This window comes from Coregonus lavaretus (genome assembly GCF_964263955.1).
Source record: "Coregonus lavaretus genome assembly, contig: HAP1_SCAFFOLD_1879, whole genome shotgun sequence".
NCBI classification, from domain to species: Eukaryota; Metazoa; Chordata; class Actinopteri; order Salmoniformes; family Salmonidae; genus Coregonus; species Coregonus lavaretus.
This window is the reverse complement of record NW_028165949.1, coordinates 1-25,040: the sequence shown is the minus strand read 5'-3', so window position 1 is coordinate 25,040 and position 25,040 is coordinate 1. Positions and strand designations below refer to the sequence as shown.

General features: G+C 44.1%; 2 protein-coding genes across 2 annotated transcripts; one reads left to right on the top strand and one right to left on the bottom strand.

Moving 5' to 3' along the window:
* Positions 1-355: 355 nt before the first annotated feature.
* On the top strand, positions 356-6,263 carry f9b (coagulation factor IXb). Its single transcript, XM_084190458.1, has 8 exons — positions 356-509; positions 3,930-4,099; positions 4,206-4,230; positions 4,352-4,465; positions 4,701-4,832; positions 4,921-5,273; positions 5,374-5,500; positions 5,595-6,263. Exons 1-8 carry the CDS (start codon positions 443-445, stop codon positions 6,179-6,181), a joined length of 1,575 nt encoding a protein of 524 aa, XP_084046584.1. The 5' UTR covers positions 356-442; the 3' UTR covers positions 6,182-6,263.
* Positions 6,264-7,625: 1,362 nt separating this feature from the next.
* Positions 7,626-21,090, bottom strand: LOC311115262 (proto-oncogene DBL-like; the record flags this gene model as incomplete). The annotated part of the gene is made up of 27 exons (XM_084190456.1): positions 7,626-7,660; positions 7,789-7,892; positions 7,988-8,100; positions 8,284-8,396; positions 8,669-8,868; positions 9,161-9,221; positions 9,355-9,475; positions 9,920-10,012; positions 10,124-10,339; positions 10,521-10,646; positions 10,755-10,847; positions 11,024-11,116; positions 11,235-11,304; positions 11,634-11,749; positions 11,834-11,900; positions 12,120-12,205; positions 16,173-16,258; positions 16,474-16,645; positions 17,019-17,210; positions 17,364-17,555; positions 17,704-17,823; positions 17,921-18,035; positions 18,225-18,349; positions 18,467-18,616; positions 18,814-18,930; positions 19,216-19,344; positions 21,040-21,090. 27 exons carry the CDS (start codon positions 21,088-21,090, stop codon positions 7,626-7,628), a joined length of 3,156 nt encoding a protein of 1,051 aa, XP_084046582.1.
* Between the last annotated feature and the right edge of the window lie 3,950 nt (positions 21,091-25,040).

Below are 25,040 nucleotides of genomic sequence, written 5' to 3'. Positions count from 1 at the left end.
AATAGTTAGGTTTTAACTCAAGCCACATTAACTGTAAAAAACTTGAAGAGGAATTTTGTACAGACTCACAGAGAGGAAGAGTGAGAGAGAGTGAGTGAGAGAGAGAGAGAGAGAGAGAGAGAGAGAGAGAGAGAGAGAGAGAGAGAGAGAGAGAGAGAGAGAGAGAGAGAGAGAGAGAGAGAGAGAGAGAGAGAGAGAGAGAGAGAGAGAGAGAGAGAGAGAGAGAGAGAGAGAGAGAGAGAGAGAGAGAGAAGAGAGAGAGAGAGAGAGAGAGAGAGAGAGAGAGAGAGAGAGAGAGAGAGAGAGAGAGAGATTCGCTTACCCAGGTGGTCATGTGCAAATAGTCTCCTGTACTTTGGAGTTTACAGTCTGTTTGTTCATTCCTTTTTGGTCTTTTCTGTTTGGTGGGATATCAAAAGGAATAACTACCTAGAGCAACAAGATGGCAAGGGTTTGTTTATTTGTCATAACTGTTGTATTAATGGTGGAAAACTGGTTCACTTCTGGAGGTAGGCTTCACACATTTAACAAAAAATTGATATCAACAAACAGTATCCTCTATGTTTTTCCTAAGTGCTTCTTTATCATTCTTTATGATAGTATATAAATACTGTACAAATGTAATGTTTGATTCACATATTATTTGCTCAACATTTTCTGGTATATCTGCTTCACATGAACCCAAACTATGGGTTTAATATGATTTCAGTAAACTGGCACAATTCCTTCCCAGATACCTCATGCCCATAGGGGGCACAGGGGCATGTTCCCCCTCAGCTTTGTCCTGTTTAAAAATATACACTACCGTTCAAAAGTTTGGGGTCACTTAGAAATGTCCTTGTTTTTGAAAGAAAAGCAATTTTTTTGTCCATTAAAATAACATCAAATTGATCCGAAATACAGTGTAGACATTGTTAATGTTGTAAATGGATATTGTAGCTGGAAACAGCAGATTTTTTATGGAATATCTACATAGGCGTACAGATGCCCATTATCAGCAACCATCAGTCCTGTGTTCTCAACGTCAACAGTGAAGAGGCGACTCCGGGATGCTGACCTTCTAGGCAGAGTTGCAAAGAGAAGCCATATCTCAGACTGCCCATCTTTTATTTTTATTGGTCAGTCTGCAATATGGCTTTTTCTTTGAAACTCTGCCTAGAAGGTCAGCATCCCGGAGTCGCCTCTTCACTGTTTGACGTTGAGACTGGTGTTTTGCGGGTACTATTTAATGAAGCTGCCAGTTGAGGACCTGTGAGGTGCCTGTTTCTCAAACTAGACACTCTAATGTATTTGTCCTCTTGCTCAGTTGTGCACCGGGGCCTCCCACTCCTCTTTCTATTCTGGTTAGAGCCAGTTTGCGCTGTTCTGTGAAGGGAGTAGTACACAGCGTTGTACGAGATCTTCAGTTTCTTGGCAATTTCACACATAGAATAGCCTTAATTTCTCAGAACCAGATTAGACTGATGAGTTTCAGAAGAAAGTTATTTGTTTCTGGCCATTTTGAGCCTGTAATCGAACCCACAATTGCTGATGCTCCAGATACTCAACTAGTCTCTAGAAGGCCAGTTTTATTGCTTCTTTAATCAGCACAACAGTTTTCAGCTGTGCTAACATAATTGCAAAAGGGTTTTCTAATGATCAATTAGCCTTTTAAAATGATAAACTTGTATTAGCAAACACAACGTGCCATTGGAACACAAGACTGATGGTTGCTGATAACGGGCCTCTGTACGCCTATGTAGATATTCCATTAAAATCAGCCGTTTCCAGCTACAATAGCCATTTACAACATTAACAATGTCTACACTGTATTTCTGATCAATTTGATGTTATTTTAATGGACAAAATAATTGCTTTTCTTTCGAAAAACAAGGAAATTCCTAAGTGACCCCAAACTTTTGAACGGTAGTGTATATAATTATTGTAATTTATAGCTACATTTTGTTGTTGTTGTTTCTCTGTTATACTACTAGCCATCTAGCAATTTTATGAAGTTGGTTTTAGCTAGCCCAGATAGATTCCCAATCTCCTAACCTCATAACTAGCTACCAAGAAGCCATTTCAGGCTATCAATCAAGTCAGAGTAGCTAGCTCGTCTAACTATCTTAGCTGGCATGCCTGCTGATAAGGTTGGTAGACTTTAGAAAGTAAAAGCAAGCAATTACTAAATGTACTCTCATTCCTTTCAATCTTTTACCCAGACGTTAGCAGAGATACAGAGAATCATACATTACATGACCAAAAGTATGTGGACACCTGCTCATCAAACATCTCATTCCAAAATCATGGGCATTAATATGGAGTTGGTCTCCCTTTGCTGCTATAACAGCCTCCACTCTTCTGGGAAGGCGTTCCACTAGATGTTGGAACATTGCTGCGTGGATTTGATTCCATTCAGCCACAAGACCATTAGTGAGGTCGGGCACTGATGTTGGGCGATTAGGCCTGGCTCGCACTTGGCATTCCAAATCATCCCAAAGGTGTTTGATGGTGTCGAGGTCAGGGCCCTATGCAGGCCAGTCAAGTTATTCCACACCAATTTCGACAAACCATTTCTGTATGGACCTCGCTTTGTGCTCAAGGGCATCGTCATGCTGAAACAGGAAAGGGCCTTCCCCAAACTGTTGCCACAAAATTGTAAGCACAGAATCATCTAGAATATCATTGTATGGTGTAGCTTTAAGATTTCCCTTCACTGGAACTAAGGGGCCTAGCCCAAACCATGAAAAACAGCCCCAGACCATTATTCCTCCTCCACCAAACTTTAAAGTTGGCACAATGCATTCGGGCTGGTAGCGTTCTCCTGGCATCCGCCAAACCCAGATTCATCCGTCGGACTGCCAGATGGTGAAGTGTGATTCATCACTCCAGAGAACGCGTTTCCACTGCTCCAGAGTCCAATGGCGGCAAGCTTTACACCACTCCAGCCAACGCTTGGCATTGCGCATGGTGATCTTAGGCTTGTGTGTGGCTGCTCGGCCATGGAAATCAATTTCATGAAGCTCCCGACTAACAGTTATTGCTTCCAGAGGCAGTTTGGAACTCGGTAGTGAGTGTTGCAACCGAGGACAGACGATTTTTATGCGCTACGCGCTTCAACACTCTGTGGTCCCGTTCTGTGAGCTTGTGTGGCCTACCACTTTGTTGCTGAGCCGTTGTTGCTCCAAGACATTTTCACTTCACAATAACAGCACTTACAGTTGACCAGGGCAGCTCTAGCAGGGCAGACATTTGACAAACTGATTTGTTGGAAAGGTGGCATCCTATGACAGTACCACATTGAAAGTCACTGAGCTCTTCAGTAAGGCCATTCTACTGCCAATGTTTGTCTAAAATAGCCGAATCCACTAATTTTAAGGGTTGTCCACATACAGGGTTGTCCACATTGTATATATAGTGTAATTAGTTTCTTTAAAAAAAGAACCACCAGTCAGTAGGATACAGACAGCTCAAGAGGTATGCTTAGATATGCAGAAAAATAAGCATATCTTTTTTAATAGAATTAAGCATAATGATTATGGCTCTAGATTTTAGGAAAAAACTGTTTCAGGTGTTAGAAAAAGTTTTCAACTTCCTGACGGGGGCCCTAGCCCCCCTCCGGACTCCCCCCTAGCCATCCTCAAGTACTTTGTGCCCCCTCAGATTTTTGGGTGCATGATGCCCCTGCTTCTTCCAGTTCAGTTGTCAGTCAAATGCAGTGTCACATTGTATAAACTTCAGGGTACAGATACAGGATGAGAGCATGAGAAGAGTCAGAGACGTTTTCTTTATGTCAATTATCATATTTTCTTCTTCATGGTAAACGTCATATGCTTCGCCAACCTGAATGAGATCAAAAAAGATGTTCACCTTTCCCTTATAAGGGGAATTCATTTAAACTCAATTGTTCATTTAGTGACCCCCCATCTCTGTCCTCCTTTCCTCCCCAGCCTCAGTCTTTCTGTCCAGGCAGTCTGCAGACAACCTCCTGAGGAGGCAGAAACGCTACAACACGGGGGCCTTCGAGGAGCTGAAGAGGGACAACCTGGAGAGGGAGTGTATCGAGGAGCGCTGCAATCTGGAGGAGGCGAGAGAAGTGTTTGAGGACATGGAGAAAACAGTAGGTAGCATCCTCTACAACCCCACATGAAGTCCATCTGCCCATTGGCTCTGCCATGTCAGGTGATAGACAGCATCAATAATTTTTTTTTTTTCTTTTTATTTAGATGGATTTTTGGGTGAATTACCTTGGTAAGCATTAATTATTAAAAATGTGGATATTCTGTAGACATAGTAGTGTTATATTATCAGCAGATTGGTATAATCTATATAATGTATCTGTAGTCAAGTCTTTGTCTATGTGCCCCTCCAGACGGGGACCAGTGTGAGTCCAACCCATGCCAGAATGGGGGGAAGTGTAAAGACGCCATGAGTGCTTATGTATGCTGGTGTCCACCTCAATTCAATGGGAAAAACTGTGAGATAGGTGAGCAATGTGGTCCCTTTATTCTGTTTAAAATCTAATCAAATACAGTAACGTTGACTGTCTTTTTATCCACTTGTCATTTGATTGGATTTGCAGATATTCCTGCTTTACCTGAAGATTTCATTGCATTTGTTTACCTTATAGTAGCTTACATGTTAACCTCTTTAATTTCCCCAAATTGTTTGAAGTCAACTAGTCTCCTAACCCACTGTTCTCATGGATTCTCCCTACTCAGAGATGGCTAAGCAGTGTGACATCAACAACGGTGGCTGCTCCCACTTCTGTGTGCTGAACGGCCAGCATGCAGTGTGTGACTGTGCCACGGGGTATAAACTGGCTCCAGACAAGACCACTTGTGAACCAGAAGGTGCTGATTAATCCTGCATATAAAATATAATGTTTCCTTTACATTTATTTACATAATCTATCTTCTATTTTCAACCTGTGTTTGCCAGGACTATTCCCTTGTGGTCATCTTGGCAAGGCTGTAAGCTCAACCCTGTCCTCTCGGTCGATCATCACAGCCGTAAATGTTGATCAAACTCAGCACTCCTACGACAACGCCATCAACATCACTGAGGCACTGGAGACCTCTGTGAACAACACCTTAGATTCTCGTGTGGTCAATGCCACCACCACAACCCCCCACCGTATCAGCAGCACCAGCAGCAGCCACTCTTCCTCAGTGCTGGGGGACTTGCCCTCCTGGGTCTTCTCCCCAACACTACCCACCATCCGGGAAGAGACATCCGACAACAATCGCATCGTTGGGGGAAATACAGTGAAACATGGGGAGATCCCCTGGCAGGTAGGACAGTCGTGTGTGTGTGTGTGTGAGTGTAATTAAGCCCCTCCAGTCAATGTGTTTAGACTGCTGTTGTCTGTGCTAACCTCTGGAACACTGCCAGGTGGCCCTGATGAGCAAGCTGACCAGGCAGAGCTTCTGTGGTGGCTCCCTCCTCAGTGAGATGTGGGTCATCACCGCTGCCCACTGCCTGAAAGAGGACTTCATTGGATTATTTTTCATCAGAGTGGGTGAGTCAACCCAAGTAGGAGTGACTGCCTGTTTTCGTATTTGTGCTTCCTTCATTCAAAAGAATGTTTATCTGATCACAATGTCTCTCTGCAGGTGAGCACAACATGCAGGTCCAAGAGGGGAGGGAGCATGACCACGCTGTGGCTGAGTACCACATACACCCGCGATACGACGCCAAGACAAGCCTGTACAACCACGACATAGCCCTGCTGAAGCTCCGCACGCCCGTACTCCTCTCTGACTACAGCCTCCCCATCTGCCTGGGGCCCAAGGACTTCACTGAGACGCTGCTGAGGGAGGCCTCCAGCTCTGTGGTCAGCGGCTGGGGCAGGATGCGCTTCCAGGGCCCAGAGTCCTCCATACTGCAGAAGGTGGAGGTGCCTTATGTGGACCGGACCGAGTGCAAGGGCAGCAGCGCAGAACGGGTGTCCCGCTTCATGTTCTGTGCCGGTTACATCAATGAGCAGAAGGATTCATGCCAGGGGGACAGTGGCGGTCCCCATGCTACCCAGTACCGGGACACCTGGTTCCTCACAGGCATCGTGAGCTGGGGCGAGGAGTGCGCCAAGGAAGGGAAGTATGGCATCTACACACGTGTGTCACGCTACTTCCCTTGGATCTCCAATGTCACTGGGCTTAGAAGCATCGGTTCCAATTCTGAGCCTGACGTCTCTACTTAAAGTTTGGGATTCTTACAAATGTGTATTGTGTCACTGAGCTGATTTATTCTTTGTTGTTGAATTAAAAGGGATCTGGAAATTATGTCTCTGAATGTCTTCTGTAAGTTATTCAAGATATTCAGGCAGATTCAGAAACGTTCGGGACTGACCCACAGGCCTACACCTTGAACAGTAGCATCAGTCAACATTTACTATATGCACATCCACACCCATAAAGGTTCAAAAGTGAAGACATAGTAAAGAAAAAACTATGAACATGTATGCACTCACTACTGTAAGTCGCTCTGGACAAGAGTGTTGGCTAAATGACTAAATGTAAAGAAAGACTCTCCCATCAGATTATCTTGTGCTTGTATTTGGTAAAATAATTTCCATCCATATCATATATGCACATTAAATTCTCTGTACATTTACATGAATCCCCAACGTCCGCCAATGTGGAGAATTTACATATAAGCTGCAACATCCATTCATCACACTCGCTCAGCAGCAGAAGCAGCAGCAGCACTGCAGGACCCTCCTCTCACGTCAATGGTCAGATTACTGACACACCACCCCCTACTGGTACAAAATTGCAGTGCACATAAAAAGAAGCATTAGGCAATGTTCAACAGGGAACTGACCACTGGCAACACCCTGTTGACATTCATGCAGAACAGTGAGCATAGAAATACAAAGCTTGGCACGGTTTGCTTGCTGTTAGCTTTCACACTGAAATGTAAGCTATTTACCATAGTAATTGGGGATAATGGGAGTGGTACAAAATGAGGCTGTTGTAACAAATAAAGAAGACAGGGAAACTGTCAATGTTTTGGCACATAAACTGGCATTGATGAAATGTTGAAATCTGTTATGGTCTCTCATGAACCATGATAGTTATACACAAATGTAAAAAAATAGAGATTGATTCACCTTCACTGTAACAGAAGTAAAACAGTCCTTTTCTAAGTAAATATTCATAAAGTGGACTGGAAACAGTTCATGCACCTCATCCGCAGGAAAATGAAGATCCTATCTCTCTGATGATTTGCGGTACTTTAAGGGTGATGTTGTGATGCTGCCTGGGGTTGGAAAGTAGACTCAGTCCATTGCCTTGTGCTTGAGGTTGTTTGCTTGACGTGGGTAGGGATTTTACCCTAACATTGCACGGCAACACATGCACCCTCTGGAGGAAATGTAAAAAGATGTCCTTGTGGTTTATCATCATGGTATTAATATGGTATCAATTATTCCATTGGTATTAAATTACTGGAGATGGATGGTAAGAAGGCATAGTTGACCCTTCAGATCCTCTGGTTTGATTGATGACTGGTCAGTCTCAGGCAGCATGTTCAAGGCCCCTGGAGACTCCAGGAAAGAAGACCTTGGATGCGAATGATAGCAGGACAACAGTTGTGATGACAGAAGTTGTGTCCGGACGATGGATGGATGGCACATGGTTCATTCAGAGAGAGCTGAGCTTCCGGGTTTTCTCATTCCCTGAAAGATTAAGAGAAACCTACAGGTAGTACGGTTGTAATGTGGAAACGAGGACATCTTATTCATCCATGCTAATAGCTATACAAGAACAGTGATCTCTAGTAGTGGGTCCATGGGGAGCCCCTCACCTTCCGTCCTGCCTGAGTGGGCACGGCTACTCTCTCCCAGAATCCTGTGCAGGTTATCAGCTGAGACCCGACCCTCATCACAACGACTGACATTCCTCACAAGCCTGACAGAGAGAGAATCAGGAGTACTGCTGTAGTAACAACAGCAAGGAACAGTAAGAGTAAGAGTGGTAGTGATATTAGTACTGGGGCTTCTCACCATTTCCCTACAGTGTCCTGATGTAGCAGCTGGATGACATCACCGCACTTAATGATGAAGTCATCTGTACTACACACACTACTTTCCACCAGGGCCCTGTACCTCCCAGGAACCTGTGAGAGAAAAGCATGTTACCTTAAGACCAGTAATAAAAACAGACTGACAATCGCATCATATTTTACACAGCGCACTAACTTAGGAAACTGTCTGACTAATGTCCAATGTCCAATTACTTCCACAGCTGTTTTACAGGACACTTAACACTACAATGCCAGATGAAGTTTAGACTGGCTCACCAATGGAGTAGGGTCGTCATCCTCGTCAGAGTCTGACAGGTTGGACAGGTCAGTGGTGCTCCAGTCCTCCAGACCCTCACAGACATCCACTGACTGGGAGGTGCCAGGCCAACCTACGTTTGACAGACAGAAGCTCTCAAATACAACTATCTTCACAAGTCAAAGGCCTCTACGTACCATACATATTGACCTAAATGTCACTTATGTTAGATACTTTCAAAACCTTTCCACTGACTACAAAAACACAATTCCACTGCTACATGCTGGACTTTTCAGTGTCGAAACCTCACTGACCGGCCCCAATTGGCCAGTAGACTTGGAGTCTGCTTTATTACTAAAGTGAGTTGGTGAGACAAAATGGCTGCTGTTTTCCACGCTGACTCACTGCGTCGATTGTTGTGCTGGGGCTGGGGGGAGAAGACCACGGGGTCTGTGAGGACGGGGCTGGTGCGGCCTGACGACTCGGCCTCCTCTGTGCTGAGGGACTGGTCTGGAGGCTTACTGTGAGGAAGGACATCAAAACAACCTGAGCAGCCAGTGATCTGCCCGGGACTCCACGGCATGCACACCGACATATGAGCCAGACTGTCCCGCGTCGCAAAGGAACGGGGCAGAAACACAACATCCACATGGTCACAAGCTTGGCCTCAGGCACTGGCCAAGTCACATCATTCTCTAGATCATACCAGAGAAACAAGCTTGACATTTCGGAGTCAGTAGGTTGGAGATGAGTCGAAACCAAGCTATGATTGGAATCGAAAACAAACAAATCACATGCTATGAGCGACAGGAAATCACAATGTTCTCTTTGGTCATCATGCAAATTGTAAGACATGGGGACATGAGAGGACATGAGAGGACATGCAAAGAGCATCACCTGTCAGTAGAGGGAGGAGACAGAGGAGTCTGCTCTGAGAGTTGAATAGGGGGGATGTCTTCTGAGAGAGGGGGAGAGGGAGAGGGCAGATAAAAGGGACTTTAAAACTCCAGGTAGTTTAACCAAATTACTGGCATGCAGACAGACAGGTCCCATCACACCACAATAGAGGACAAGGGGAATGAACAACACACCCAACATGGAAGCTGACAGACAAGTAGACGCAAAGTAGAAACCTTGGAGGAGCCTCTGTTGGTTGGTGAGAATTTTCCTGATCTCGGTGAGCCAGGCGATCTTGATCTGGAACGTAGGGGCCTGGGGAACACAGCCACAGGCATCAGTACTGTGTGTGTCAGCGAGTCAAACCATACCAAATTGTATTGGCCCCGTACACATTTTGCAGATGTTATCGCAGGTGCAGCGAAATGCTTGTGTTTCTAGCTCCAACAGTGCAATAATACCTAACAATACACACAAATCCCATAAAATTCAAATAAAATAATTGAGAAATATCAGGATGAGCAATGTCAGAGTCAATATATACGATAGTGTGTATAGACATTATGGACAGTGTATGAATAGAAAAGGTGTGTACAGCAGTAGTTATATAGGATGAGCCTTGACTAGAATAGAGTATATCATTTACATATGAAGTGGGTAAGAAGACCAGACCAAGCCCACTCCATCACTTGCCAAGGCACAGACTAAACTGAGAGCACAAGATAATCAAAATCAAATGATCAACAATGTGGGCCTCACCTGAACAATATACACCTCCTCTCTGCCACTGTACCAGAGCTCAAACTTTTTCACATCTCCTTTGACATTCTCAGTGATCCCAACAGCAGTCATCTGCAGAGAAAACACAATTCACCATTGCAAGTGCATTGACTGTCCCTCAAAGCGAACGTGTGTCCATATGATAAGAGCAGAAGTGCCAGTAGTGGCCTGCCCCGGCCTTACCCTCAGGCAGTGCTTGAAGCTGTAGAAGGGGGTGCGGTCGTGGGCCTCCCCATGCTCCTCACGGCGCTTGCAGAAGAGCAGAGCGTGCTCATGCAGGAAGAGATGCCTCTGCATGGGTTTGAAACGGGCCTTCATCCTCGTGGGGCCCCTCTTATGGCTGATCCACACACTGAAGGAGCCCTGCATCAGCACCCGACCCAGGTCACTCAGATCCCCCTGGGGACACAGCCAGACACAACACAACCCAGCATGGTGGGATATGGTAAGACATAATTATTACACATTTCACTTTGTAGTAATTATGAAGAAATCACTGAGAGAAAGAAAATGCACATCTGTACATTTCTCATTCATTCTCACTTAGTCACTCATGCAGTCTCTCACTCACATTCTTTACCTCATAACCTGTGATGGCGATCTGGTGCATGGAGTCGTTCACAGACTTGAGGAGATCCAGCATGGCCTCTAGTGCCCCTTGCAGCTCAGAGATATAATCACTGTCTGCACTGTGCTTCAACAGCTCCTGTTGGGAAAGACAGGAGCCCGGAGGTCCAATGTGTTACAATGGAATGTTAAGGCTCATACATGAACCATGTAAGTCAAGATGTTGTTGGCTGAGCCCAAGCCCTACCTTCAGCAGCAGCTGGTACTTAGTCAGCCTCTGGACTGGCTTCAGTAGGTACGAGTCCAACCCCAGTTTGTGCTCCAGCTTCTTCTGACACTCCTACACAGGATGGAGACGGAAAGATTGAAGAAATCCTTCAAATTTATCCAGAAGACACACATTTGTCAAAACTATAACTTTTATCAATACATGAAAGGGGATTCAAAAGTGGGAGGTAAGTGGAAGTGCAACTCTCCTCAATAAAAACAGTTTTGCAGTACACTTAGCGAGAGTACCTGGAAGAAGTGTGAAGCAGAGCACTGTCTCCATAGCAACTCAGAGTGTGACTTGTTCTGACAGTAGCGCTCATACACCTGAAACTTTTCTTTCTGAAACGACAGAGAAATGTCAAAACCAAGCCAAATGACTGTAGATGGTTACAGGAGGCTCTGACTGATGACCCCATTCCACATGTGGTCAGAGAGGGGTGATCACAAGCTTGCTCACCCGTTGTAGAAAGCATGCTCCAACTCTCTCAGGAGTCTCCAGGCACCCCTCCAAGTCCTGGAGAAAGGTTCTGTAGAGAGGAGGAGGGGTGATGGGGGTGAGTCATGGCAGACTTATAATTTCAATCAATACTTTCTTCAATACGCTCTGTCATTGCTTGTCCATATATGTATATATATATGTATACATCCTTACTAGATGTGTGTATTGGGTATATGTTGTGAAATTGTATTACTGCACTGTCGGAGCTAGAAGCACAAGCATTTCGCTACACCCGCAATAACATCTGCTAAACACGTGTATGTGACAAATTCAATTTTATTTGTAAAAACGGAGTCAGCGTTTCTGCTTATCAGTGCCTCAGTGTGTGTGTGAGAGAGTGTTTGTGTACATCCTTGCCTGCTGTGGAAGTTGTAGATCTCTGGCATATTCCCGAAGAGGACCTCCTTCTTGCTGCGCAGGACAGAGGGCAGTAGGTTGGAGAGGGCGGGGTTATCCATCTCTGCTCTGTAACCCTACAGAAATGAAGACTTGTTTTTTATATTGTACCCTTTGGGTTGGTTTGTGTGTCTGTGCAACTGTTAAATGAAACACCTTACCAGCAAAACAGACAGCAGCTCCTCTACATAGATCCTCTCTGTCTCAATAAGCTCTTTCATTATGTGTCTGAAGACACAAAGCACAGTCAGCGAGATGCACAGAGAGAGAGAGAGAGAGACAGAGAGAGAGACAGAGAGGCACCAGTAAGGGAAATTGCTTTATTAAATTAAATGTAATTACATTTTCTAGACAGATAACAGATAAAGACAGATAAACAGGTGTTGAAAGCAAGCTGGAGTCAGACAGTACATGCAGATTGATGAGTGGGGTCGGGTGCTGTTTCACCGTTTCAGCTGGTCTGGGCTCTCCTCTCCCTCCTGGCCGTAGGAGAGACAGTTGCGGTTCTCCTCATAGTCATGCATCACCTCTATCTGGAGGGGAGAGAGAGAGAACAATGGAATGGAATTTAGTCAACATGGCAAGCTGAAAAAATGATAAACCTATAGGTCACAGAGACGATGTGGAGGCCAGATAAAAAAATATGCTTTACCATGCAAATATTGTTCACATGAAATGTAAAGTTAGGACGGGATTAGATATACTGGCGAGGTGGAGTAATGTAATTATCTGCACGAGCACAAAACACCACATCCGTAACTTTTGTCTTGTCCGTGTATGCCATGTCAGTCATTTTTACTTGGCGGGAAGGTTATTATTCCAGCCCCAAAAACCTACAGATAGATTATTCCAGCCCCAAAAACCTATAGATTAGATTTAGATTTAGATTAGATTGATTAGATTGATTAGATTGATTAGATTGATAGATTGATAGATTGATAGATTGATAGATAGATAGATAGATACAGTGGGGGGAAAAAGTATTTAGTCAGCCACCAATTGTGCAAGTTCTCCCACTTAAAAAGATGAGAGAGGCCTGTAATTTTCATCATAGGTACACGTCAACTATGACAGACAAATTGAGAAAAAAAAATCCAGAAAATCACATTGTAGGATTTTTAATGAATTTATTTGCAAATTATGGTGGAAAATAAGTATTTGGTCACCTACAAACAAGCAAGATTTCTGGCTCTCACAGACCTGTAACTTCTTCTTTAAGAGGCTCCTCTGTCCTCCACTCGTTACCTGTATTAATGGCACCTGTTTGAACTTGTTATCAGTATAAAAGACACCTGTCCACAACCTCAAACAGTCACACTCCAAACTCCACTATGGCTAAGACCAAAGAGCTGTCAAAGGACACCAGAAACAAAATTGTAGACCTGCACCAGGCTGGGAAGACTAAATCTGCAATAGGTAAGCAGCTTGGTTTGAAGAAATCAACTGTGGGAGCAATTATTAGGAAATGGAAGACATACTGATAATCTCCCTCGATCTGGGGCTCCACGCAAGATCTCACCCCGTGGGGTCAAAATGATCACAAGAACGGTGAGCAAAAATCCCAGAACCACACGGGGGGACCTAGTGAATGACCTGCAGAGAGCTGGGACCAAAGTAACAAAGCCTACCATCAGTAACACACTACGCCGCCAGGGACTCAAATCCTGCAGTGCGAGACGTGTCCCCCTGCTTATGTCCAGGCCAGTCTGAAGTTTGCTAGAGTGCATTTGGATGATCCAGAAGAGGATTGGGAGAATGTCATATGGTCAGATGAAACCAAAATAGAACTTTTTGGTAAAAACTCAACTCGTCATGTTTGGAGGACAAAGAATGCTGAGTTGCATCCAAAGAACACCATACCTACTGTGAAGCATGGGGGTGGAAACATCATGCTTTGGGGCTGTTTTTCTGCAAAGGGACCAGGACGACTGATCCGTGTAAAGGAAAGAATGAATGGGGCCATGTATCGTGAGATTTTGAGTGAAAACCTCCTTCCATCAGCAAGAGCATTGAAGATGAAACGTGGCTGGGTCTTTCAGCATGACAATGATCCCAAACACACCGCCCGGGCAATGAAGGAGTGGCTTCGTAAGAAGCATTTCAAGGTCCGGAAGTAGCCTAGCCAGTCTCCAGATCTCAACCCCATAGAAAATCTTTGGAGGGAGTTGAAAGTCTGTGTTGCCCAGCGACAGCCCCAAAACATCACTGCTCTAGAGGAGATCTGCATGGAGGAATGGGCCAAAATACCAGCAACAGTGTGTGAAAACCTTGTGAAGACTTACAGAAAACATTTGACCTGTGTCATTGCCAACAAAGGGTATATAACAAAGTATTGAGAAACTTTTGTTATTGACCAAATACTTATTTTCCACCATAATTTGCAAATAAATTCATTAAAAATCCTACAATGTGATTTTCTGGATTTCTTTTTCTCATTTTGTCTGTCATAGTTGACATGTACCTATGATGAAAATTACAGGCCTCTCTCATCTTTTTAAGTGGGAGAACTTGCACAATTGGTGGCTGACTAAATACTTTTTTTCCCCACTGTAGATAGATAGATAGATAGAGTTGAAGTCGGAAGTTTACATACACTTAGGTTGGAGTCATTAAAACTTGTTTTTCAACCACTCCACACATTTCTTGTTAACAAACTATAGTTTTGGCAAGTCGGTTAGGACATCTACTTTGTGCATGACACAAGTAATTTTTCCGACAATTGTTTACAGACAGATTATTTCACTTATAATTCACTGTATCACAATTCCAGTGGGTCAGAAGTTTACATACACTAAATTGACTGTGCCTTTAAACATCTTGGAAAATTCCAGAAAATGATGTCATGGCTTTAGAAGCTTCTGATAGGCTAATTGACATCATTTGTCAATTGGAGGTGTACCTGTGGATGTATTTCAAGGCCTACCTTCAAACTCGGTGCCTCTTTGCTTGACATCATGGGAAAATCAAAAGAAATCAGCCAAGACCTCAGAAAATAAATTGTAGACCTCCACAAGTCTGGTTCATCCTTGGGAGCAATTTCCAAACGCCTGAAGGTACCACGTCCATCTGTACAAACAATAGTATGCAAGTATAAACACCATGGGACCACGCAGCCATCATACCGCTCAGGAAGGGGACGCGTTCTGTCTCCTAGAGATTAACGTACTTTGGTGCGAAAAGTGCAAATCAATCCCAGAACAACAGCAAAGGACGTTGTGAAGATGCTGGAGGAAACAGGTACAAAAGTATCTATATCCACAGTAAAACGAGTCCTATATCGACATAACCTGAAAGGCCGCTCAGCAAGGAAGAACCCACTGCTCCAAAACCGCCATAAAAAAGCCAGATTACGGTTTGCAACTGCACATGGGGACAAAGATCGTACTTTTTGGAGAAATGTACTCTGGTGTGATGAAACAAAAATAGAACTGTTTGGCCATAATGACTATCGTTATGTTTGGAGGAAAAAGGGGAGGCTTGCAAGCCGAAGAACACATCCCATCCGTGAAGAACGGGGGTGGCAGCATCATGCTGTGGGGGTGCGTTACTGCAGGAGGGACTGGTGCACTTCACAAAATAGATGGCATCATGAGGAAGGAAAATTATGTGGATATATTGAAGCAACATCTCAAGACATCAGTCAGGAAGTTAAAGCTTGGTTGCAAATGGGTCTTCCAAATGGACAATGACCCCAAGCACACTTCCAAAGTTGTGCCAAAATGGCTTAAGGACAACAAAGTCAAGGTATTGGAGTGGCCATCACAAAGCCCTGACCTCAATCCTATAGAAAATGTGTGGGCAGAACTGAAAAAGCGTGTGCGAGCAAGGAGGTCTACAAACCTGACTCAGTTACACCAGCTCTGTCAGGAGGAATGGGCCAAAATTCACCCAACTTATTGTGGGAAGCTTGTGGAAGGCTACCCAAAACGTTTGACCCAAGTTAAACAATTTAAAAGGCAATGCTACCAAATACTAATTGAGTGTATGTAAACTTCTGACCCACTGGGAATGTGATGAAAGAAATAAAAGCTGAAATAAATCATTCTCTCTACTATTATTCTGACATTTCACATTCTTAAATTAAAGTGGTGATCCTAACTGACCTAAGACAGGGAAGTTTTACTAGGATTAAATGTCAGGAATAGTGAAAAACTGAGTTTAAATGTATTTGGCTAAGGTGTATGTAAACTTCCGACATCAACTGTAGATAGATAGATAGATAGATAGAAGACAGAGCGAGAGAGACATTTCCCCAATTTGGAAACTCTTATTCAAGGTTAGAACAGCCTCCAGGCTTCCATCATAATGGTCAATTTAATGAGAAAAAATATATTTCACGGGCAGTTTGGTGAAACTAATCCCGTTCCAATCGTCCACTGGAAAAAACTGACATAACCAACGTTCTATAGTAATACAGGTCCTGTGCGTGTCATATACTTCATGAATGCAGTAGAGCTTACAGAACCTTCTGATCTTTAGGTTTAATAACCCAACTCTCACCTTTCTAGGGCTTTTCCGAGCTGCCCTCTTGCCAGGTAAGAGGTCAAAAGAGAACCTTGAGTTGAGAACAGAGTTGAAATCTACACCTGCAGACATGAAAACGCACAGAATGATTATAGAAAATGCTATTACTTGAAGTATGAACACTTGCCCTGAGGAAGACAGGCGGAAGATTGTCCACTATCATTCTTGAAAAATATTTTCTCACACACCTAATAATCAGAGTACGAGAAGTAATTCACATTCACCGTCCGTTAGGCCTTGGTAAGAGTTGTGTGGTGGTCTATTTATGGTAACGTACTGTGTTTGGGGGAGAAGAGAGGGGATTTGCATCGAGGAGAGTGCTCAGGCCGAGGGGCCACCAGCTGGATGGGCCGCACCTGAATGTCAGCCAGCTTCCTCAGACATGCCTGTCTGTTGTGGATCATTCTCTGCATGGCAGACAGCTTCTCAGTGGCCACCCCAATCTGAGACTGAGAGAGAGAGAGAGAGAGAGAGAGAGAGAGAGAGAGAGAGAGAGAGAGAGAGAGAGAGAGAGAGAGAGAGAGAGAGAGAGAGAGAGAGAGAGAGATTGATAGGCATATTGGATCTGCACGAGGAAATAGACAGTTGGAAAGTGCTGGCAACAGTAGGTTGTTGATAATAATATTATAAGCTTGTGGTGGTAGTAGTATTACAGTATGTGTCATGTTTGCTGTGTTGACAGGATGTTATCATCATACAAAAGAGCTTTGGGATGAAATGATACAGTGATAATGGGATGAAATGGTACAGTATGACTTGGAGCCAGGCTGGGTGGAAAAGTGACTGACACCGAAGAACAGGCTATGGAGCAGGGATGTATACCTGTAGCTGGGGGGTCAGGATGGCCTCAAACTCCAGACTGAGGACATCAGGGCTTTGGCTCAGACACGACGGTGCCTCCTCTTGGTGTCTCTCTATATCCTGCAGCGCTCCCTGAGCTCCCTCCTTGGACTGGAACTTATCCACCAGCTGATTGGCTAAGAGGTAAGCCCCCTCGTCACACCAGCGCCGGGCCTGAAGGCAGACATAGACACACACAGACACACACACAGAGACGCATGGAAGCATGACACACTGACCATCACAGACATAACAGACTCTACAAGCTTTATGAGTGGATATGGGAGGATGGGGGTTATAATTGTGTGTGTGTGTGCGTTTGCATACCTCTTCCAGACGCAGCAGCAGGTCACGTATGCGGGTGAGGGCAGCCCGTTTGGCTCGGATGGCGGTGGTCAGCACGTCACAGTGGTGCCGCAGCTCGTTGCACCGCTGGACGATCAGGGCCAGAGCGTAGTGGTGACTGGTGGCCAGCTGGTGGCCGCGCAGGATGATGATCTGGGCACGGCCCATCTCTTCCTGACAACCACCACAATCAAAAAAACCCAGTCAAGGATCAACATCATAGTGTCCCTATCTGGAGCAGTTTACGTTTCTCTGTCAGAAATCTCATGATGTACTAGATAAGGGTTAAGTGAGAGGTTAGTTTGTGTAGTGGGACCCTGACCTGTGCACGGGTGTCCAGTGACTCCAGATCTTTTAATAGCTGTTCTGTCTGGACCACTGTCCCGCCCACTGCAGCGACCTCCTTCTCCTGACCAGACAGCTGGTCCAGGATCTCCTCCATCTGAGCAACAGCAAAAAGGAAGTTTGGCCTTTGGCACTAAATGTAGAAAATAGTACAGATTGACACTTTTCACTTTACCACTCTAAACTGACTGTACCTCATGAAAGCTCATCTCATATCTCATCAGTTGAAGGTACTGTTGCAGCTTCAGGTGATGCTTCTCAAAAAAGCCATCAAAAGCCATCTCCATGTCCCGTAGTTGTGCCAGAAGCCTGAGGAAAACAGGTGGTCCACAAGCTAAAGGTCAAACACTTAAATCTATCAAAACGATAATTCCTTCAGAGCCCCATCCCATGGCAGCTACTGCAAAGACAGCCTTAGATCAATTATACTACACACAACCAATAGCATGTGAAGAAACAAATAATTGTCTGACCCATCTTTTTAAAAGTATACTGTACCTCTGTACTGTGTCCCAGTCCTGTTTGATATCTTTGTCCTCCTGTCCATCAGCTTTCGCTGCCTTGGCGGCCTCCAGGTTGGCGAGCAAGTGGCGGCCCTCCCGCATCACAGACCTGATGTCATCCTGCAATCATTGTCATTCAGTTATTCACACGACATCACAACAGCATGCACTACTATGGCCTTGCAAAGAAAGAACACTAGGAATAATTCCAAGGTTGTCATGGGAGATGTGTCTTACTTTCAGCCGCCTGTATTTGTCAGTGTGGGATTTGAGGAGGAACTCGATGGCGTCGGCCTCATCTGGTAGCTCGGTCTCAGCGAGCTCCGTGCCGAACGACTGGAGCAACTGGGCTATCTCCTTCACCGTCACAGCAAAGCTCTCAATAGCCTGCAGAGGGAGACAAATAGTCATGAACTTCTTCTACCAAAAACACTCATTTGTTATGTATAGTGCCACACTGCACATCTAGGCTGCTTTGCGGTGTAATTGTCTAGATGTTGTTGATGTGGTCAGTAATCCAAAATACCAGGTCTGCCTATAATTCATGTGTTGCTGTAGGTGACACTGTGGGACAGTATGTTTACCGTACGAAGGACAATCCAGTCACTATGGCAGTAATCCAGAGTTCCACCAAACTCGGAGGTCAGCTGGTTCTCATCGATGTAGCGAAGCAGGTCTGTAACTGAGCTGAGCATGACCACCTGTGGAAGAACGCAGAGTAGCAGACCAAGGGGTACAACATAAAACCACCATGACAACCAGAATCAATAATAATCACTCATCACATTACAGTAATATATCTAAGAGAGAGATTGTGGGTAACTTAACCTAAGAGAGCCCTTCACAGCCCCTTATGTTGTCAGACTGTTGAAACAACTACTTCAATATTTACTGTAATCACCCAATACTGTCCCTTAACCACTATCTGTACAGGTACTTGCTCAACATTTCAAATAAGCCTTGGTTTCATCATCTCCACTTCTTACCGGCATCTTGAGCATGAAGTCATCCTGGCTGAAGCGGAAGCCCAAGTCAGTGCCAGTGCCTGAGGGACTCTGCAGGAGGCTGGTGGGCCGCAAGACCAACACCAGGTGGAGATTCCCTGGGAAGGACATCTGCAGAAAGAAAACAGCAGGAGATGAGATAAACAGTTAAGATAATTGATATGATATCACTTTATGACCTGTGTGGTATGACTGTTGTGTCAACCTGCTCTGTTTTATGCATACTTGGTTATTGCCTCACTACTGTTCTCAAGCCGTTCTTCTTAGTTTTCATCTTACTCGGTAACTGTGGACGTTTACAGTATTGACCCTCTTAAATCATTAGATAACTCTTACATAAGTCCTCCTCCCTATAGCACTAGACTAGTGAATAAACCTAAGTCAGCATGTTGATGTTTGGTACAAATGCAACCTATGTTGCATGGATAGATGAATGCAGAGCTATATTTTGATAAATATTTTTTACACTTGTTAAATATATGGCTCTGGATGAATGTATTGGACTCTAATTTTACCAGGATGTTCTCCTTCTGTCTTCTGGAATTTAAGTTCGGGTTCATTATAAAGGATTGCAAAACATGTATGACTAGTAATGTCTCTACATGATGATTCAAATAAACAAATGATAGAGAAAGAGGATAAATATGGGTCAAATAGAAGCCTTCTACTATCTCTGGAATAGCAGAGAAACTCACAACATACTGCAGCACCTCCAACATCATGGAGGTGCTTAGACTCGTATTACATCCTTGTGACCTGTCAGGCTCTCTTCAGATGTGTGAGGCAAATGCATCTCAGGCTCAGAACTATAAGGCCTCGACGTGAATAATGGAACTTTGCATAGGCCAATGGAGATGTACTTCCATGTACAGGCCACTATGATCCAAGGGGCAGCTTTGAGCAGCCGTGTGAATGCAAATAGATATAAGGCAAAGTCAATCTGAATGTCTGCAGGACAGGTGATCAATGAAACACACCAGTCGACATCAAGCTCATCAGCTTTCCCTCACACTCAGTCAATCCTAGTGGAGACAAGCTGAAGATTAGTTTGACCACTGCAGCACAGATCAGAAACATGCATATGAACAGAGTTTTGGCCTATTACACATCTCAAATAGACCCCTATACCATCACATAATGCATGTATTATGAAATATAGTTTTTCCTTTATTTACCAACAGCATCCATTGCAGTGCGACTGCACTGCTATGTCAGTGAAACACCTTGCTTACATGCCCTGTGGTGAACTACAGAGCAAATCCCGTACAGTAGGCTATATCAGTTATTAGCTAACTTTATGTGAATGATGCGGACTGATACATACAGACAGCTGTAGAAACGCAATTAGGCTACTGCAACAATATTTTAAGGTCATACAATATTCATGTGCTCTCTATTGATAAAGATTAAACTGATAACACCCTCCTACAACTTACACTAGGTTATATCACTCTTCAATGCCTAAAGAGCTGTTTCAACTAATGTTACAGTTGTTATCCCGCGCAAGACTTATCATACACACCATTTTGTCATTGGCATGTCCTGTCCGACCCCTCGCATCTCCAAACACATGTATAGACTTACAACTATGTAAACTATTTTTTTATTCACGCTTACTAGAACAGACAGAAACTCAAGTGTTATCCTACATTTGTGTATGCCTTAAATCGCATGCGATTTCTAGCTGATGCCGCAGTAGGGCACATCCCGGGCAAGCAGTATTCGCCTCGCTATGCTGCAATAGACAGATTCTGATTCCTAATTTGGGGAAACGTCAAAGAAATACTTCCATCGTAAACACCTTACCGCGGCCCTCCGCAAACGGGGCAGTCCCCTAAAAGGATTGGCCTCCGCCATGGTCTTAGGTTGGCCTTTTTAGGGGATATCTCCCCTTCTCGCCGCCTCACAACTTCCCTCCCTCCATCAGTACTGCGTGGGACTCTCGGCAGTAATGAGCAGCCGCAGCATCGCATTGCAGTGGCCGGGTGGGTAGCAGGTGATACGAACGAACGGCTCTTTTTGAATGGCTGTTTTTAGTGAACGTCGGGAACCGAATTGCATCGGTGAAAGAGCCGATCATTTGGCTCCCTGATTTGCATACTGCCACCGTTGCTTTTTGAGCTCCAGACATCGATTATCTGCAGATAAGTTATAAAAACAGTGTCTGTTGATGGTAATTCCTCAGTGCAGGAACTTTATAGTGAGGAGAGCGCCTCATTCTGATCCACGCTCATTTTTTCATTGTATTATTATTATTATTATTTTATTCATTTTTAATAATTTGGTCAGGTAAAAATATATTTGAACTCACATTTCACGATCTGACATAATGGTAGGCAACGTTTTAGGCTTTAAATTACAGATGTAATATTTTGTATAGTTTAAACTCAATTTCTAAACACTATGAGCCAAATGAACGGCTCTTTTAGGTGAAAGGAGCCAAATGATCCCGCTCACCGAAAAGACTCGGAATTCCCATCACTAGGAACATGCAGCGCTATCTGTCTGCAACACCTTGAACGCACTTGCTTCCGCTCAGAATAGGGGTGTGTCAGTGTCACTGTCACGCGCATTTCACCTCAACCGCAAAATCTAATTCATGTAAATATTATTTAATTATGTCCTTTATTATTTTCTACTACAAAAATGTATTTTCCTATGCCATGCTGTGTGAGCAATATTTCTATGAATAGGACTGTGTGTGTGTGTGTGTGTGAGAGAGAGAGAGAGAGAGAGAGAGAGAGAGAGAGAGAGAGAGAGAGAGAGAGAGAGAGAGAGAGAGAGAGAGAGAGAGAGAGAGAGAGAGGGGGAATGGGAATAAGACAGAGATAACGAGTGAGCGAAAGAGAGAATGGGAGAGAGATCAAGAGAGAGAGAACGAGAGGACCTACATCCAGACCACAGCACCACCAGACACATCCACACCCCCAACCCAACCTCAGCACACAGGGGGACAAACACCTACCTGGAGGTGACAGCATTCCCTCCCCCATATGCCCCCCTAGACACAACTACGACAACATAACCAACAAAAATGGGTCACAATTCCTGCAACTCTGTCGCGCGCTGGGTATGTACATAGTCAATGGTAGGTTTCGAGGGAACTCCTACGGTAGGTACACCTATAGCTCATCTCTTGGCAGTAGTACTGTACACTACTTTATCACCAACCTCAACCCAGAGTCTCCCATAGTGTTCAAAGTCAGCCCACTGACACCACTATCAGATCACAGCAAAATCACAATCAACTTGAATAGAGCAATAATCAACCATGAGGCATTGAAGCCAAACAAACTGCATACTATTAAGAAATGCTATAGATGGAAGGAAGGTAGAGTAGAAACCTACCGAAAAACAATTGGCCAAAAAACAATTGGCCAACAACAAATCCAATCCTTCCTAGACAACTTCTTGGGCAAAATGTTTTCTTGCAATAGTGAAGGTGTAAACTTAGCAGTAGAAAGCCTGAACAATATATTTGACCTATCAGCTAACAAATTTAAATTCCCAGCAGAAAACCTAAGACAACTAACAACAATGAGAAATGGTTTGATGAAGAATGTAAAAACCTAAGAAAGAAATAGAGAAACCTATCCAACCAAAAACACAGAGAACCAGAAAACCTTAGCTTACGTCTTCACTATGGTGAAACACTAAAACAACACAGAGAAAAAAGAAGGAACAGCATGACAGAAAACAGCTCATTGTGATTGAAGAATCCATAGAATCAAATCACTTCTGGGAAAATTGGAACACACTAAACAAACAACAGCAGGAAGAGCTATCTATCCAAAATGGAGACGTATGGATAAACCACTTCTCCAAACTTTTCAGCCATATAACTAAGAACCGAGAGCAAAAAAAAATAGACAAAATAATAATCAGCTATTAAAGACTACCAGAAACCACTGAATTATCCAATTACATCGGATGAGCTACAGGACAATATACAAACCCTCCAACCCAAAAAGGCCTGTGGTGTTGATGGTATACTAAACTAAATGATAAAATATACATACCACAAATTCAAATTAGCTATTCTTAAACTCTTCAACATTATCCTCAGCTCTTCCCTAATATTTGGAACTAAGGCTTGATCCCCCCAACCCACAAAAGTGGAGACAAAGTTGACCCAAATAATTACCGTGGAATATGCGTCAGCAGCAATCTCGGATAAATCCTCAACAGTATCATCAACAGCAGACTCCAACATATCCTCAGTGAAAATAATGTCCTGAGCAAATGTCAAATTGACTTCTTACCAAAATACTGTACGACAGACCACGTAAACACCCTGCACACCCTTATTGACAAACATACAAAACAAAAGCAAAGTCTTCTCATGCTTTGTTGATTTCAAAAAAGCTTTTGACTCAATTTGGCATGAGGGTCTGCTATACACATTGATAAAAAGTGGTGTTGGGGGGAAAGCATATGACATTGTAAAATCAATGTACAAAAACAGTGTGCGGTTAAAATTGGCAATAAACACACAGATGTCTTTTCTCAGGGTCGTGGGGTGGGACAGGGATGCACTTGAGGGAAAAAAGTATTTGATCCCCTGCTGATTTTTTACGTTTGCTCACTGACAAAGAAATGATCAGTCTATAATTTTAATGGTAGGTTTATTTGAACAGCGAGAGACAGAATAACAACAAAAATATCCAGAAAAACGCATGTCAAAAATGTTATAAATTGATTTGCATTTTAATGAGGGAAATAAATATTTGACCCCCTCTCAATCAGAAAGATTTCTGGCTCCCAGGTGTCTTTTATAGAGGTAACGAGCTGAGATTAGGAGCACACTCTTAAAGGGAGTGCTCCTAATCTCAGCTTGTTACCTGTATAAAAGACACCTGTCCACAGAAGCAATCAATAAATCAAATTCCAAACTCTCCACCATGGCCAAGACCAAAGAGCTCTCCAAGGATGTCAGGGACAAGATTGTAGACCTACACAAGGCTGGAATTGGCTACAAGACCATCGCCAAGAAGCTTGGTGAGAAGGTGACAACAGTTGGTGCGATTATTCGCAAATGGAAGAAACACAAAAGAACTGTCAATCTCCCTCGGCCTGGGGCTCCATGCAAGATCTCACCTCGTGGAGTTGCAATGATCGTGAGAACTGTGAGGAATCAGCCCAGAACTACACGGGAGGATCTTGTCAATGATCTCAAGGCAGCTGGGACTATAGTCACCAAGAAAACAATTGGTAACATAAAACGCAGTGAAGGACTGAAATCCTGCACCGCCCGCAAGGTCCCCCTGCTCAAGAAAGCACATATACAGGCCCGTCTGAAGTTTGCCAATGAACATCTGAATGATTCAGAGGAGAACTGGGTGAAAGTGTTGTGGTCAGATGAGACCAAAATCGAGCTCTTTGGCATCAACTCAATTCGCCGTGTTTGGAGGAGGAGGAATGCTGCCTATGACCCCAAGAACACCATCCCCACCGTCAAACATGGAGGTGGAAACATTATGCTTTGGGGGTGTTTTTCTGCTAAGGGGACAGGACAACTTCACCGCATCAAAGGGACGATGGACGGGGCCATGTACCGTCAAATCTTGGGTGAGAACCTCCTTCCCTCAGCCAGGGCATTGAAAATGGGTCGTGGATGGGTATTCCAGCATGACAATGACCCAAAACACACGGCCAAGGCAACAAAGGAGTGGCTCAAGAAGAAGCATATTAAGGTCCTGGAGTGGCCTAGCCAGTCTCCAGACCTTAATCCCATAGAAAATCTGTGGAGGGAGCTGAAGGTTCAAGTTGCCAAATGTCAGCCTCGAAACCTTAATGACTTGGAGAAG

Coding starts and splice junctions, on each gene's coding strand:
- f9b (XM_084190458.1), top strand. CDS start 443: ATGGCAAGGGTTTGTTTATTTGTCATAACTGTTGTATTAATGGTGGAA. Junction 510..3,929: donor AAACTGGTTCACTTCTGGAG/GTAGGCTTCACA, acceptor TTTCCTCCCCAG/CCTCAGTCTTTCTGTCCAGG. Junction 5,501..5,594: donor ATTATTTTTCATCAGAGTGG/GTGAGTCAACCC, acceptor GTCTCTCTGCAG/GTGAGCACAACATGCAGGTC.